The sequence below is a fragment of the Phyllostomus hastatus genome, unplaced genomic scaffold, assembly GCF_019186645.2.
Source record: "Phyllostomus hastatus isolate PE091 unplaced genomic scaffold, TTU_PhHast_1.1 phas_contig_34, whole genome shotgun sequence".
NCBI lineage: Eukaryota > Metazoa > Chordata > Mammalia > Chiroptera > Phyllostomidae > Phyllostomus > Phyllostomus hastatus.
In genome coordinates, this window is record NW_025333857.1 from 28531829 (window position 1) to 28547075 (window position 15247).

A 15247-nucleotide genomic window follows, 5' to 3' on the forward strand; every position below is an offset into this window, starting at 1 on the left:
TTTTAAAAAGGACTCAAAAACAGGCACTGTTGGGCCAACAGCAGCCTGAAATAAAAAGGTCTGTCTTGCTTCATCTCTCTTTTCTCACCATTATGGGTTTCAAGCAGCTGCACTCAAAATTAGAATCAAGGTCTAGTGCTTCTGCAAGTGAGAAGAGTTAGCTCACTGGCTCCCCCTGGAGATTACCTGTCTGATGAACTGTTTGCCTAATAAGGTCTTACATTTCATGCTCGTGACATGCAACCTGAGTAACGAGCAGCACTTCAGAGCTCTCAGAAGACGTCTTCTCTGGTCAGAGCGCAGGACCAGCTGACCGGGCACTCAGTCTCCCTGCACAATCCACCCGCCAGCCTGTGCTGCTGCTGCTGTAAGTCAATAGGAGCGGGGCAGACAGCTGTCAGAGATGAAGCAGGAACAAGCGAAGAGCTTAATAAAATTTTATTTTGAAAATATGGCAAGAATCTAAGGCACTTCAAACACTTAAATACATGTAAGACCAAAGTAAATGTGACACGACGTGAAGGAACCCATAAATATATGGGGAACTACACTATGTTTCTCTAGAGGCAGATACACCGCCAATTCCTCTAACGGGGCTCAACCTCTATCGTTAGCTATCGGGCTGTGCAATTATTAATAAACACGTGGTACTGTTACCTGTAGTTCTTCATGTCTTTTATTACCATGGAATATAAAAGCTGAAAATACTGTGTCAATTTTATATAGATACCTTTTATATAAAGTCATATAATACATCCACCCAGATAAAACGAACTGAAAAGATTTCCTTTTGTAGTGTTATACTTTTTTAGAGTTCCATCTTTAATTTTAGCCCAGAAACCTACCAGCCCAGGTCCAAGTTGCTGATGATCAAAGTCACCTCAACTTACATATTTTAAAATAATAAAGGCAAAAGAAAAAAATCAATAAAACCATCCTGGAATGGAATTTTTGAAGAGCTTTCCCGTGGTTCCACATCAGCACATATAAATACTTGTGGAAAAATTTAAAACACCATGCCAACAAGAACCTGACACTTCGCGGCGGTGGCAGTGGTGGCGGTGGCAGTGGTGGCGGTGGGGGTGGTGGAGAGGAGGAACAGAAGTTGCCCGCACAGGTCCGGTTACAGTTTCCTACAAATGTACACGATGGAGCAGAGACTCAGCAGCAACAGCGACTGGGGTCAAATGTGCCCTGCACAGAGGGAAGGTGGCCGGAAGGGAGGCGGGGTGCAACCTCTCGCTGCCTCGGCCTCCACTGTGACAGCCCCAGCGTTCAGTCCTTGTTTGCTGGTGAGCGCAGGCACCATGTGTCTACATTCAGCATCTGTCACCCCAACAGGATCAGTTAGCAGCTTAATGGTGGCATGTACATGGATGGCTACTTGAACAAACTCAATCAAATGAACCTCGGTGGGCGGGACCAGGAGATGTCTTCCTTCCAAGCCTAGGGGTGCCCTGGGAACCAGGAAAGGCAAAAATTGGGGGTTAGTAAGTGTCCTCAGGCAGATGTGTCCACTCTGACTTAGGAACTTTGTCCACCACAGCTGACAACCACTGGTGAACCAGAGCCAGGAGAGCTGGAGCACAGAACACAGATCCCCCAGGAGGAGGTGCTCAGGAGCCCACAGAGCTCAGCAGGGCCATGTCAGCTGTCCTGGGAAGTCAACATCCTGCTGGTGCAATTTGTTTTCTGTGTCATCTTGGAATAAGGACTCCCTTCAGGTTGATAGTCATAGAAAACAATTTGCCTGTGGCTTGAATGCTGTGGTCCCTCCCTCCCACTCTGTGGATTCTGGGAGGCCAGCCGCATGCCCTCCTGCTGCTGTAAGGATAAGGAAGTAGACAATCAGCTGAGGTGACTGGAAGTCACCATGGCTCTATGGCCTCTTCTTACTATATCTGCTAGGAATGGGACCACAGGTTGCTACTCTCACCATCTGTATTAGGAAAAAATGCCAAGAACACGGCGGTATGTATTCGTGGGCTCAGGATATGCCATCTGAATAATTCTGCCCAGAATAAGCCCTTCATGTGAGGGTGTGAGAGTGTCTGTCTCCTGAGGACAAAAGGGGTCCGAGCCTGTGCTGCGCTGTTAGCACTCCTGGCCTTCCGGGTGGGGTAAAAGTGAGGGACTCGTGTGTTCCAGACTAAAACTCCCACTTTCGGAATCATCAGAAAACCTGTGCCTCCCATCAACTCCGAGGAAGGGAACCCACCAGCCCGGTGGCTTTGTTAACAAATGCCGAATGCACAACACTGACCGGAGACGGGGCTTTGGCGAAGTTGACGTGGGCGTAGAGGAGAACGGCGATGTCCTTGTGCCCTGCTTCCAGAGCAATCGAGAGCGCGGTGCTGCCGTCCTTAAGGTGAAAAGAATAAGCCGTGTTGGATTTCTCAAATTTCCAGACAGCCAAAAGGTAACAAAACAAAATACCCTCCAGTAATTGGTAGGGACCCCAGATCGAGCCATTTTTTCAGTCCTCCCGGGAACTCTTCTGGGCCTCTCTGTGCTAAGCCCCGCAGACACAAGAATGAGGCACAATCCCCCTCCCCCCCAAGGAAATCATGGTCAAGCAATCGCCCCGTTTCCTCTGTCTGCCTCATAGTGGTTAGTGGGCAGGTCTGTGGATCCTCAACAAGTGCAGGCTGCCCATGAGGAATCCTCACTCAACCACTGTGCCCACGAACAGGGGACAGCAAGAGATGACAGGGGTAGGAGCATATTTTAGTTTCTTTTTTTCTTATAATTACAAATGAGCAGGCCTGTACCATGGTAAACGTTTTGACATCTTGCAATATGCCAAAGATCTCAACTTTCCTCCTGGGGAGAGACAGAACTGATCCTGCATCCCTAACCACCCCAGGGGAGTGCTTCGGGTAACCTCAGTGTGGAAGCACCGGATCCCGCTGGCTTGCAGAAATGTATCGTATGGAAATATGAGGGAAACTCTACACATGGGAAGGAAAAATGGTCAATTAAATGTTAGGTTTCCATTAAACTGCAGGGATTTAGAGAAATATAAAGGAGCACCAAGGCCAAAAATCAGCACAATTTGTTTGCTGTGTTGTCTTGGAATAAGGACTCCCTTCAGGTTGGTAGCCACAGAAAACAATTTGCACGTGGCTTGAATGCTGTGGTCCCTCCCTCCCACTCTGTGGATTCTGGGAGGCCAGCTGCATGCCCTCCTGCTGCTTTAAAGATAAGGAAGTAGACAATTAGCTGAGGTGACTGGAAGTCATGCTGGCTCTCTGGCCTCTTCTTACTATATCTGGAAGCTGTTCTCTGCTGAGAGGGAGCGGAAGTAAAATCCAACAAACGAACGAAAGACACACAAAAACAACTGTTCTGGAGGGAAGAGGGCTGGGAATGCTCCCTGTGCTCCTGCGTGAGGGACGGCACGTGGTCCGACTGCAGCTCGGGCTCCTGTGGGGCATCTGCCGCTGCAGGAGGTGTCAGCCCTTCTGCCAGTAAGCACCTGCCCTGAGGGGACATGCCCTTGACTGCAGAGGAGGATGTTTTCCCTGTAACCTTTTGCTGTTTTGAGTTAGGGGAGCTCCGGTCCAAACCTGTGCTTCACAGAGATAAACTTTCAAAGACAGAACCAAGCCAGCCCAACCACTGTGGTCTTTGGAACTTTCAACCCTGTCACCACCCAAATGTTGTTAGTTCCTGTGCCTTCCCCTACCAGTGCTGGTCCTCTTTGGCCTGCAGACATCGGAGGAGTAGCTTTCCTTAGGATGTTTCCTGGTCAGGGGGTTATCTGTGGTCAGGGGATTATCTGTGAAGGGGGACAGCGCAGGGCCTGGCAGGGGAGGGGAGGGTGGAGACTTGGGAACAGCCCGAGCAGGAGTGGGGAGATGTGCCTGAGGAAGCCAAGACAGGCCAGATCCCCGAGCTGACGGAACATCACGTCAATGGGCCCCAGTGAAGGGCACCCCTGCCTTAATTTCACTTGTGTGGGAAAGTGCTTCGCTGTAGTAATAATGGTTCTAGTCACCCAATAACGCTGGCTTGTATGGCTAGGAATCCAGACTTCCAAATCGGTCAGGGCCTAGTCCTCTCAGTGGATTTACACGTTCCTATACTGATTCTGATTCTCATACCGCAAATCTGTTTCTTCCCCTTTAATATGCAGTGCCCGTGCATGCCCATCACCTTCTTCCTTTAATGAATTTGGGGGTGAGGCCTATTTCTCTTTCTGCCTCTGGCTGTGGGTAGTGGAGTGTTAGTTGGCACACAGTAAGTGCCACCCAACTGGGCCATGAAGCAAGGTGGCCATAGATGGCAACACAAATCCCCAAGGGGAACCAAGGAGGACGTGTTCTCTCCCCCTTGCTGAGCAGCACTCCCAGAGCCCTCCTGCGTCCCTGCAGTCAGCTGGCATGCGGGCCCGACGGAGACGGCTTACGTTGTCTTCTAGGTGGCCATTGCAGCCCGGCTGGGCCAGCAGCAGCTTGACGATCTCCACGTGCCCGTGCTCGCTGGCACACATCAGGGCGGTGGAGCCCTCGTCGTCCTGGATGTTGACATCAGCCCCGCAGGCCAACAGGCCCTTCACCATGTCTATCCGCCCATGACTGACCGCCAGCATGAGGGCTGTCTGTCCTGCCTGCGGCAAGAAATGACAGTGAACTTCAGAAGTACGTAACAGGCTGGCAGGGTGTGGCCAACAGCGGGGCCTTGCTGTGGGGCGGGGTGGGGCGGGGCGGGGCGGGGCAGGCAAGGAGGCAGTGTGGTGACAGAGGGGAAAGTGGATGTGCAATCACTTGGGGGAACCTGGTGGGAGGCATGGAGCAACCAGCTTCTCAGAGCCAATGAGATAAGTTAGGTCACAAAGTAATGAGTCAGTTTTTCCCTTTAGCTTGGTGGCTCTGCCTCATTATATGAAGGAGCTGGAAAGTCAGAAGACGGTTAACCAAGTCAAACTACAAACACATCTGAACCCGGGGCATTAGTACCCGGTATGAAGACACTAGTCGCCTGGTAGATGCTGGGGACTCCCAGTCACTTGCATGCAGGCTGACCTCAAGTTTATGTACACATTGCTCCAAACACGTACTGCAAGGCAAAGGACAGTGAAGTTTCCAATGGGAAGTTTAAGTCAGTATGTCATCAGTGTGCTTGGTCATCCTGGACTGCCAAGGAAGCCGCCTGGACTTGGGGCCGGGCCAGCGAGCAAGTGCTCAGTGGCGGGAGGTGCGGTGCGGGGACCAGAGCACGTCAGGGCTGCACCAGCAAGCACGAACGTGAGTGGGCGGGGAAAAAGTGCTCACCTGGCTGGCTTTGGCGTTCACGTCCCCACAGCCGAAGAGTTCTTCCACGACCTGCATGTCCTTCTCTGCCTCCACGGCGGCGAGGGCTGCCAGCATGATGGGGGTGTACCCCGCCTTGTTCTGGTGATCCACGTTACACACATCTGCAAAGACAAGGCTTGTTTTTTGTTTTTTAGGGAGAAGCCATCTCCTAATATGAACTGAAGACAGGGTGTTTGGAAGAATCCAATGAAATGGCCTCAGGTGGTCAAAGTCGGAGAATGGATTGGAAAGAAATGTGGGAGGTTTTTTATGTCAAACAAAAAAACTTTTTGTGGGTATTTCATGAGGCCTGAGGCAATGGTGAGCTTTCAAGCCCGTCTTGTTAGCAACTGGTGGTTGGACTGTAACAGCCTGGAGGTCTGGGAGGCCTAAGCAATGGCTGCTGTGAAGAATGAACAATAGTGTGGGAACTGACATTAACCTGTAATTAGGAAACCTCTGTTTTGGAGTAAAGAAAGCAGTGAGAGCTACAAGTGAAAAAGATCTGTGAAGTCTTGTGTTTGGAACTCTGAATAAGGCATTGCCCCCTTAAGAAACCACGACTCATTCTGGGACCCCGGGTTTACCAGTCTGACTTGTCCGAGGCCCTTAGAAGCAGAGTTTCAGTCACATGACACTGACTCTGGAAACTGGTCTGGAAGCAGATACAGTGAAGTCCCCTAAGACACTGCCTGGGTCTAACAGACCCTGCAAACCAGACCTTTCCTGTTCCTATAATTCTTAAGAGGTCTTCGGGGGTGAAATTATTCTTCGGCATTTTTAAGTTCCTTCGGCACCTTCTAGTAAAATGAAAGGGATGGAGGGTGCAGAAAAGACACTTTCACGTGTGACCAAATACAGTTAACGTGTTTAGGATGTTTCCATCACACAGAGTGAAGAGAGAAGGTACCACGAAACCTTTCCTTGAGTTCCAAAGCACCTGTACCCTGGGGACACAGGGCACTTGCTACAGGGCATATTTTTACTGTGGAGGAGGGAAGCTGTGTGACGGAGAAGCGGGTGAGCAGACGTGGTCTCCGAGGCGCCTCAGGGTCTGGGACGTTCAGTTCTCCACGGACGCCGTGCATCTTAGATTCACAAACACGCCCGATGGAGCCACAATCTCAGCCTACCATGGTGAGCGGTAAAAAGTCAGTCCAGAAAGGTGATTAACCAAAGCAACCTAATAATGGAATTAATTAAAATAATTTAATTTACCAAAATATCTTGCCCACATGCATCTCCAAGAATAGGTTACATCGTTTCTTTCAGGAGTAATCCTGAAATTTTTTTGCTTTCTTGGATCCTGTCCACGTCTCTGTTTAAACCAGAACTTGGTCTGACAGTATCACCAACTCTGTTTAGAGTCTGGAACGTCTGAAGGGAAGGAGGCTTGGAATTCCTTCCCGAAAGATGGAGGCGATTTTATCCTAACATGGCCCCGACACTGGGAGCAAGCAAACTACAAGGAAAAATGAACCAATCTGCTCGGTTGCTTCTCTGCATTAATCCAGCCCCCATAAAGCAGAAGAAAAAAAGATGACCACTGGGTCAAGAAGCAATATGAGAAACCCGGATGGCTACAGCCATACTCCAAATCAGATGTCCACACTGTGTTTTCGCTAATTAGACTGAGGCACTATGAATTCTGTGGCAGTCGTACACGAGAAGTAAAAACAGGTATTTCACAAATAAGTAAAAATAATGTGGGAACTATGTGGACCACTGGGTGGCTCCACTTGAGTAAGCTGAAAGCTCATTATTTCTCAAAGAGACCCTTCATTGCAGCACCTCCACACTTCATCCATAACACATCCATTGGCAATATTCTGGGATGTCAAGTTCCAATTACAAATAAGAATCTGCACAATTCTCATTGCTATGGTTCAGATGCAAGAATAACACTTTGAGTGCATTTGTGGGTAGGGGGGATGACTGCACCATAATCTGTGCCGGTGCCTTTGCTGGGCCCCCACCTTGACTAACCGCACACCCCACTGAGACTGTTGGATGAGGAGCCAGGGCCCACCACGCAGCCCATGAACCCCAAAGCTGAGGCTCTGGCCCCACAAGCAGCATGCTGCCTCCAGAGAGCTGGCCTGCCCGGCCTGCGTGCTTCAGCTGCGGAGGGAATGTGAGTCATGTCATTCCCAGGGATACACCTCGCTGCAGGCAGCGCAACTGCAGCAAGAACAGCCCCCAAACCTCCTTTCAAAACAGATCTGGAATCTGTGTCACTCAGCTTTGTTGAAACATCAGTCCTCCTACGGTGAGTCAAGGACGACAACCTTGCCACATCATGTGGAAAAGCAATGGAGGATGGATACAGAATCGAGGAGCAGACCAACCAGCTTCTCTGAGAAGAGTCACAGCCCGAGGGCTCTTAGAGAACAGACCAGGGCAGCCAACGTACCAGCATCCAAGAGCAGCTTCACGATCTCGAAGTTGGAGTGAGACACGCTGTAGTGAAGGGCCGTGTTGCCGTTGCCGTCGGCCATGTTGATGATGTGACGCAGGACGTCCGGGGAGATGGCCGCGAAGGCGGCTATGTAGTCCCCGACCATGGCCGGGACGGCCGACTTCTGGCTGGACACACGGAACCACTCGTGCTGGAGGGTGTTCAGACAGAACCTCTGCCAAGACACCAAGTGAGCGCTATTGGTTCCTCTTTTTTTGTTTAAGTTTATTTTTATGGTTGGCTCTGTTACGGATGTCCCCATTTTCCCCCTCTGCCCACCTCCACCCAGCCCCTGCCGCCCCTCAGCGCCCCCACTCCCGGCCGTCACCACACTGTTGTCTGTGTCTACGAGTTATGCACACATGTTCTTCGGCTCATCCCTTCACCTTCTTTCATCCAGTCCCCACCTTCCCTCTGAGTTCTTCTATTTATAGACTTTCTGAGACTTAGCTGAAAGCCCAAGAAGCCAAGCCTTTTATAGTCAAAGTATATGCAGTTAGAATTGGCTCGCAGAAACAACTAACGAAACCCAGAGTGCTAAGGGAAGCTTCAAATTCCAAACTGGAACATCCTTCCTGATTTTAAACCACAAACATATTCTGACTTCTATAAAAGAGGCCACAGGCACACTGTACAAGAGTTCAAAATCTGGCTCTGCCACTTATAAGCTGTTTAAGACCCTGGGAAAGACAGTTATTCTGTGCCTCAGTTTCTTCATCTGCAAAATGAGGACAATAAAAATAGCATTCCTTCACAGTGTTTATGGTGAGAACAAATGAGGCAATACATGTAAAACTCTTAGGCCTGATTCTATTTATTACTGAACTATTACAATTATGTAGTTACTTTGGCCTTGCAAATGATTTTCACTGTAACTGGGACAGAAGAACTTACTTAACCCATACTTAATTATGCTGCTTCCTTCCTAACCTGACCAACCTCGACTCCTCCAACATCGCCAGAGCACTGGGCTGGGAGACCATGAGAATGTAGCCAACTTAATCCCCACTCCAATGTTAAATACAAATGCTCAGCCATAGAGAGGAGGCAGAAAGCAGAACTGAGACAAATGAACATTTCCCAGTAAGAGCACCTGCATTTGCTCATCAGCCCCACTCACCTCCTCTCAGGGCGTGAACACATGAACGTGGCAAGAGCTGCATGGATGATCAGGTCAAATTTGCACCACATGAAGTTCAAGGCAGACTGGGCACAGCCAGTGCTGGTGATGGGGGTAACTATGATATTTTTCATGGGCTCTGTTTTATTTAAGTTTACCATTCATTTGTGCTTTGCTTGCTCTTTATAAGGTTAATATTAAATCAAAGAGAGGTGGATCGCCTATGTAACCAGAACACAAGAAGTCCTCTTCCTACAGAAAGTTTGGGATTGTGGAGCTTCCCCCTCTATCTCCCTGGTACTGATCACTGTTAGTTTCAGCCCATTTGCAGGTTTTGGGCACTCATGAAATGGGTCCTGGCCAAGAAAGAATGCATCTTTTTTTTTCTTTTCTTCTGCTCTCTCTGTTATATCTTCAGATTTCTATTTCTTTGGCTTTCCAAGGAAGGAAGGAAAATCATGTCATTTGGTTGTCATGACTCTGTTACTGCTAAGCAACCAGTGTCCTGTAAGGGTTACATGGCCCTGACACTGTCCACTACGTTTCAAAGCAGTACTTAGAGCACTATTTTCACTAAATGGATATTCAATAAACAAAAATATTCTGATCCCAGAATGTGTGCCTGACCATATCTGACAGTCTGGGGTTGTAGAAATGTCAAGTCCTCCCTGAAGACCACATAAACTACTTAGTATTTTGAGAATTATTAAAGAAAAGGTATATTATAGCTATAAAATCTGGAGCCTGAAAGCACTAGTTTTTGGTTCAGTTTAAACCTAGTGGGAAATATTAACACTGTAGTGATGTTTCATGGTTTTACTATTTGAGGCCAAGGTACAGACCAGCATTCAGTTTATCACAGACAGAGTTCAGCATGCGGTTCTATGGCCCACCGAGGCCAGGAACCTTACGGAGTATTTCCTTCTGTAAATATCCCTGCCACGCTCCTTTTTCAGCACATGAAACTGAATGTCAAGACTCAGGGGGTTCTGATAAATTTAAGTTTCTATAGCAACGTAAACAAACATAAGATGACACTACTTTTTAAAGATACCATATAATAGGGTAATATGATTTAGTTGGGATTAAAAAGAAAACAACATGGACCAGTACTCAAGACAGGTATCATCTAGTGCCAGCACTAGCTAGTAGCTGACACCCTAGACAAGACTTGTAATCTTCAGGGCCTCAGTTACAGCAGGACAAACCAGAGAGAATGGCCTGCTGGGCACAGACACCCATGCTCTTCTCACGCCTGGGACAGTCACCGCCGGTTCTTTTTCAGATGGTCTTTGTAGTGCAGGAGGAAACCTAGCTGCCTCTCCAGGGTTAGATAACCCCTTAAATCCCTTCTTGGTGTAATATTTTGGTTTTATAACTCTATACTATTGTAAGCCTTATAAATCAAGTTTTTTACTAGCTGCTGACTTAAGTTAACCAGCATAAAACTTCACATTAAATCTACTGCTAAAATGCAGATTCAAATGCACACTACTATCTAAAACAACACACAAAAGCCCTGAATTTTTCAATGCACTGAATAGAGCTGCCAACCAGAGAGCTGGTCTGACCTATGAAAGAAGCCACACATCAAAACTTTGCCAATGCATGAGACAGCGACAGACTTGGCAATGGGTCAGATTCGCCACTGCCACAGAAATGTTTATCTGTCCAATGTTGTGCCATCACACTTACTATGGCAACCATCAGCCTCTTGGCTATTTGCTTCTGAATCTCTCAAACTGTGAGAAGATGACAAGGGCAGTTATTTCTAGGTTTAAAAATAGTGGCGGCCTGCATTCCACATAAGAACATAATATGCAGTTTCATAATTAAAAGGAATGCTGACCATGGCCCAGATAGGTTTAAAAACAAAACAAAACATATGCTAACTTAGAAAGATAAAATCCTGGGATCTTGCTCCCTGGATCACAAGGTTTTGTAAGTAGAAGCAGAACACACAGAAAGGTGATGAATGACTGCAATTAGCCCTCCCTGCCATGTACAAGTATATGCCTCACAGATGCACCGCCCCCGAGAAAAGTACAGGGTAGAGAAGGAGATGTGAGGTTGGGCGGAGGGAAAGGTCCACAGTGTGACCCAGTGAGCAGGGCAGCACGATGCTCACTCTGCCCACACGTGCCAGAAATAGTCTGGAGGAAAGCGTGCCAGCAATAGCAGGCCAAGGGCAGGTTACAGCTGCCTTGACAGTGGCATCCATTGGGGCATTTCTGCACAGACGGGGGACTGCACTGTAGGCCAGACTCACCATATCCTTGCTGGTCAAAGCTTTGGGGTCATTTATGTTATTTTTCAGTAAGTTGCATGCAGACAACATCTTTTCACTTAACTCATACCTGAAAGGGGGAAAAACAAAAGAAAGCAGCTCATGATTGGCCACGAAAGGAAAGGCATTTTCATCTCAAACTCTATAATGCTTTAAAAGACAAGAGGCCCCACACCGAGCCAAGGTCATGGCAGGACAGAGGCCCCCCTGGAGGCAGTCCGGGTGTCCCTAGGCAGCCAAGTGCTGACGCCATCACACTGCGCTAGCGCCATCACACTGCGCTAGCGCTTCCAGCCAGTGCTCACGTCTTCTCACGAAGGTGGCTTTTGGCTTCACTAGTCTGACCTTTATGGCATTATATGGAATAACATTTGGAGATTTTTTCATCCCTTTTGTTCTAAGTTCTTAAAAAGTATTTTTTATTCTTAAGGGGTTGAAGAGGTCAGAAGCACCACACACCCACTGTGCTGGCCGGGAAGCCGTACGTCAGAACTCACACTGGGTGACCCGGGCAGTGTTTGTGGGGCCCACGTGAAAATAGAAACTTAAAAATCAGATGACATGTGATATGGAAATTATATCTCAATAAAGCTGTTAAAAAAACAGATGACAAGACATTGAGTCATTTGAAAATACCTGGAAATATAAACTAAAAATACTTACCTTGTGTTAAGGCAGTTAAACTTTCATTTGCCAAATTAAAGAGTTAGGTGTTCTAAAATGCTCCCATTTATTACTCACATGGTAAAAAACCATACTGAATTTCCATCTGTCCATTCTTTCCTGTTTTATAAACATTGATGCTAAATTTTCTAACAGTCTTTAAAGTTTACTACATTTTTAGGTACCTGTTTCAGCCAACCAGAGTTTTTATGTGGTATTTCAGCTGCTGTTTATGATACTCCCAAATCCTTTCTTACAGTGCTCCCAAGCGCTCAATGAGCAGCAAAAAAGAGGCACGTGACGGATTACATCATCTTTACGGTCAATGTGGTTTTTGGCTGAGGCCAAAAAACTGTCCCTCTCACACCCAATGACCCTGTAATGACAGTACTAACAAACTGTACCAAGATAAATGACTAACAGTAAAATCTAAAACTGTAAAAGAAACGTGCTGGTCGCCAAAAATTCTAACATGCTTTTAAATACAAGGTGCGTTGGTGAAATAATGGAAACTTCAGGGGCACTTAATAGCTCTGCGGATGGTGGCTCCACACCCACAATTAGGTAACAAACAGGTAAAGGACACAAAGGTGGCCGGATCCATCAAGCCTTCCCCTTTGCTACTGCAAGAGATGTCAGAGTTATCAACTTCTTCTGCACTTGTACTTGTTAGCACCATGACAAGATGTATGTATCTCTGAGGAACAGATAAAGTTTAGCTTTCCTTTGGAGAATGGAAAGACCAAACAAATGCATAGAACTGCACAATCTCCTAAATGGCCAATTCTATTGCCGAAGTACATTAAATGTAGGAGGGGTTGGGGGAGGGGAGGGAAATGTACCACACCTCTCTCTGATTTCCACCTTCTCAGGTTCACATTCTTGAACCTGCATTTCATCTTCCACCCTGGCGGACTTGCAACCTTCCATATTAACTGCATGGTGCCCTTCCGCCATTCCCCGAGTGTCTTCGTCCTCCTCTTCCTCCTCTTCTTCAGGAGGATACTCAATGACATCACATTCGTCATCTGACTCGGAAGAAGAGCTTTCATCTGAGCTGGAATCATCACTTGAAGTTGTTTCATACCTAGGTGGCAATTGGGAGTTCAGGAGATGCAAGGTATGCCCATAAAGACCCAGCGACAGAAATTTCTATGAAGAGAAAGCTGCAGACTGACTCCAGAAATTTCACCAGTATTTTTAGACCCTGCACTGAGAAATTCAAAGTAAGGTCTATTTAAAAGCCAGGTGGTTTTGAATGGGTTCTGATTTGAGAAGGGTAAACTGGGTTGCCAATGGGTTTCATATACCATTTGCAGAAAAAAATATACTATATATAGAGAGAGTACCTCTAGTTTAGTATAAATCAAAAGAAATTTATCTTATTAAAACCAGGTCTGTAGTTGTTCATTTTTTTCTGTTCCTTCTTCCCCCCTTTTTATTCTTCCTTTTTGCTCCATTAATCTCCCAGTGTCAAGGCAAACAGATTACATAGTCACCTACAGTTTCTCCAGTATATGTGCTCCAAAACCTCCTGGGCCGCGTCACCCAATAAAACTTCAGACGTGGAAAATAGTCACCATGAAGTTCAATCTTTGTGCACTTTACTATAAATATTATCTCAAATAATTTTGTACTACTGCTTTGCTCTCAAGGCTATGTACTGATTAATAGGTTAATTGGCTTTGATTTAATTGCCAGGGGGCAAACAGGCTGAGCTATTCACCTATGGCAATGAGAAGAGAAGGAACAAATAACTCATGAACATTCTATTGGGACAGCAAGCACTGATGGCAGGGCCAGGCTGCTCTTCAGGGGAGAGGCCCTGCCGCTCTGCTTGGGAAGGTGGAGAGCCGAGCCCAGGGACCCACTCTGAAGGAGTGAACGGCTACCACTGGCCATGGAGCGATGCTCTCCGTCTCTTTGTTTGTTTCTGAGTTCTCGCACAGGTAATGTACAAGTGGTCCGACAGTGCAGGAAACCTGCTTGCTTTTGTTGAAGACTATTTTTTTTTCAGATCAGAGATGAGATGTAAATGGCTCAGCTTCTTCAGGTATCCTTTCAAGAGTGACATATCCTTAAAGAGAGCAAGAAGAGGAGAGGAGAGAAGCCCAAATGCACCTTTCTGAGGAGGGACTCTTCAATCACTGAGATGTGGCGGCATCCCAGGCTAGGCTCCTTTAAATACAACTGGAGTAGGCAGGAGGCAAAGGAGACAGACAGACCATGTACATGCCAGCACCACCACCCTGTCCTTACCCTCCGTTAATGCCAACAAACTGAAGATTCTTTTTCGCTCCATTTGAATCTCTGTTGCCATCTTTCTTCTTCATGATGGACTTCAGTGTACTTTCATTGTTTGTACATACTGTGGTAAATAAAGTAAATCAGGGTGATCAAAATTAATGTAACTCATATCCATACAAGTTAAGTGAACAGATAACCTTTCCTCATGTACATTTATTATTTTCCCTAATTCATGTAAATATACATCTTCACATGTATACATAAGAAACCTACACAAAATCATTGGAAACTTGTGTGCATGCAAAGAAAATAATTCAAAGCTCCATCAATAACGTTTTGTATGCAAAAGACAAACCATTAGCATGTTCAGTGAAAACCAATGTCTGTGTCAGTTTTACTATTTATAAAATGATATGTCTCATTTAATTTTCAAAAGCCATTACACATTAAAATAAGGATTATTATTATTATATTTCAGTAGAAATAACCTGGGAACAATGTATGCCTTCTAGACTGTGAAAGAATGAAACGCTGTTTAAGATATTTCGTAATTCATAAAATCAGGTGAGTTTTCTTAAGGGTATACTGCACAGCTCTTGCTTTAGTAATCTTAAAACTATCCTAGGTCTACCTTCCTGACAACCATATACCACTCCTCCGGGTCAACGTACAAGGACACTGACGTCACACTGGAATGTGGGCAGTGCTGGCCCTGGAATCCTGACACTGAGAGGGACTGTGGGTGGGCAGTTACCGTAGAGGCCAGAGGCTATCTGGTCATCTGTCAGGTTCACCGCGGACAGCGTGCTTTCCTGAGAGGGGAAGCTGTCCTGGCTGCCGATGGGCTCCCCTTCTGCGAACCCCACCTCTCGTCCATGTCGGGAAGTAGGAGCATTTAATGGTCCTCCTGACTGCAGGCCTCCGCACTTACAGGCATATTCCAAATTATTTCCTGTCAAGGAGAAGGGTGTAGAAGTGTGTGATGCTAGAACCAAAAAAAATGGGCTAAACAGTTAAAAAAAAATTGTGCAACTCATCATTTTCTCAAGTGCTTTATCCCACGATTTCTTTCTGTACAAATGGGACTACTATCCAAGCCACACTAACAGAAACCCCCCAAGGCCTTCTCGACTCTTAATCTTTTCCTTTATCACCACATCTGGATCTGCCACAGC

The 15247-nt window shown here is 46.7% G+C and overlaps 1 protein-coding gene across 4 annotated transcripts in view; it reads right to left on the reverse strand.

Annotated features, from left to right (window-relative positions):
• Positions 1 to 424: 424 nt before the first annotated feature.
• Positions 425 to 15247, reverse strand: part of KANK1 (KN motif and ankyrin repeat domains 1) — a 189509-nt gene continuing 174686 nt past the window's right edge. For 3 of the 4 annotated variants that reach the window (XM_045840132.1, XM_045840131.1, XM_045840134.1), the window contains 9 exons: positions 14827 to 15024; positions 14085 to 14193; positions 12673 to 12912; positions 11145 to 11232; positions 7711 to 7930; positions 5277 to 5419; positions 4412 to 4612; positions 2264 to 2362; positions 425 to 1457 (listed from right to left, as the gene is read on the reverse strand). In XM_045840132.1, the coding sequence (XP_045696088.1) occupies positions 1395 to 1457; positions 2264 to 2362; positions 4412 to 4612; positions 5277 to 5419; positions 7711 to 7930; positions 11145 to 11232; positions 12673 to 12912; positions 14085 to 14193; positions 14827 to 15024 (1361 nt within the window). In that variant the 3' untranslated portion in view covers positions 425 to 1394. The remainder of the gene's footprint in view (positions 1458 to 2263; positions 2363 to 4411; positions 4613 to 5276; positions 5420 to 7710; positions 7931 to 11144; positions 11233 to 12672; positions 12913 to 14084; positions 14194 to 14826; positions 15025 to 15247) is intronic. The other variant, XM_045840133.1, reaches the window with a different exon arrangement.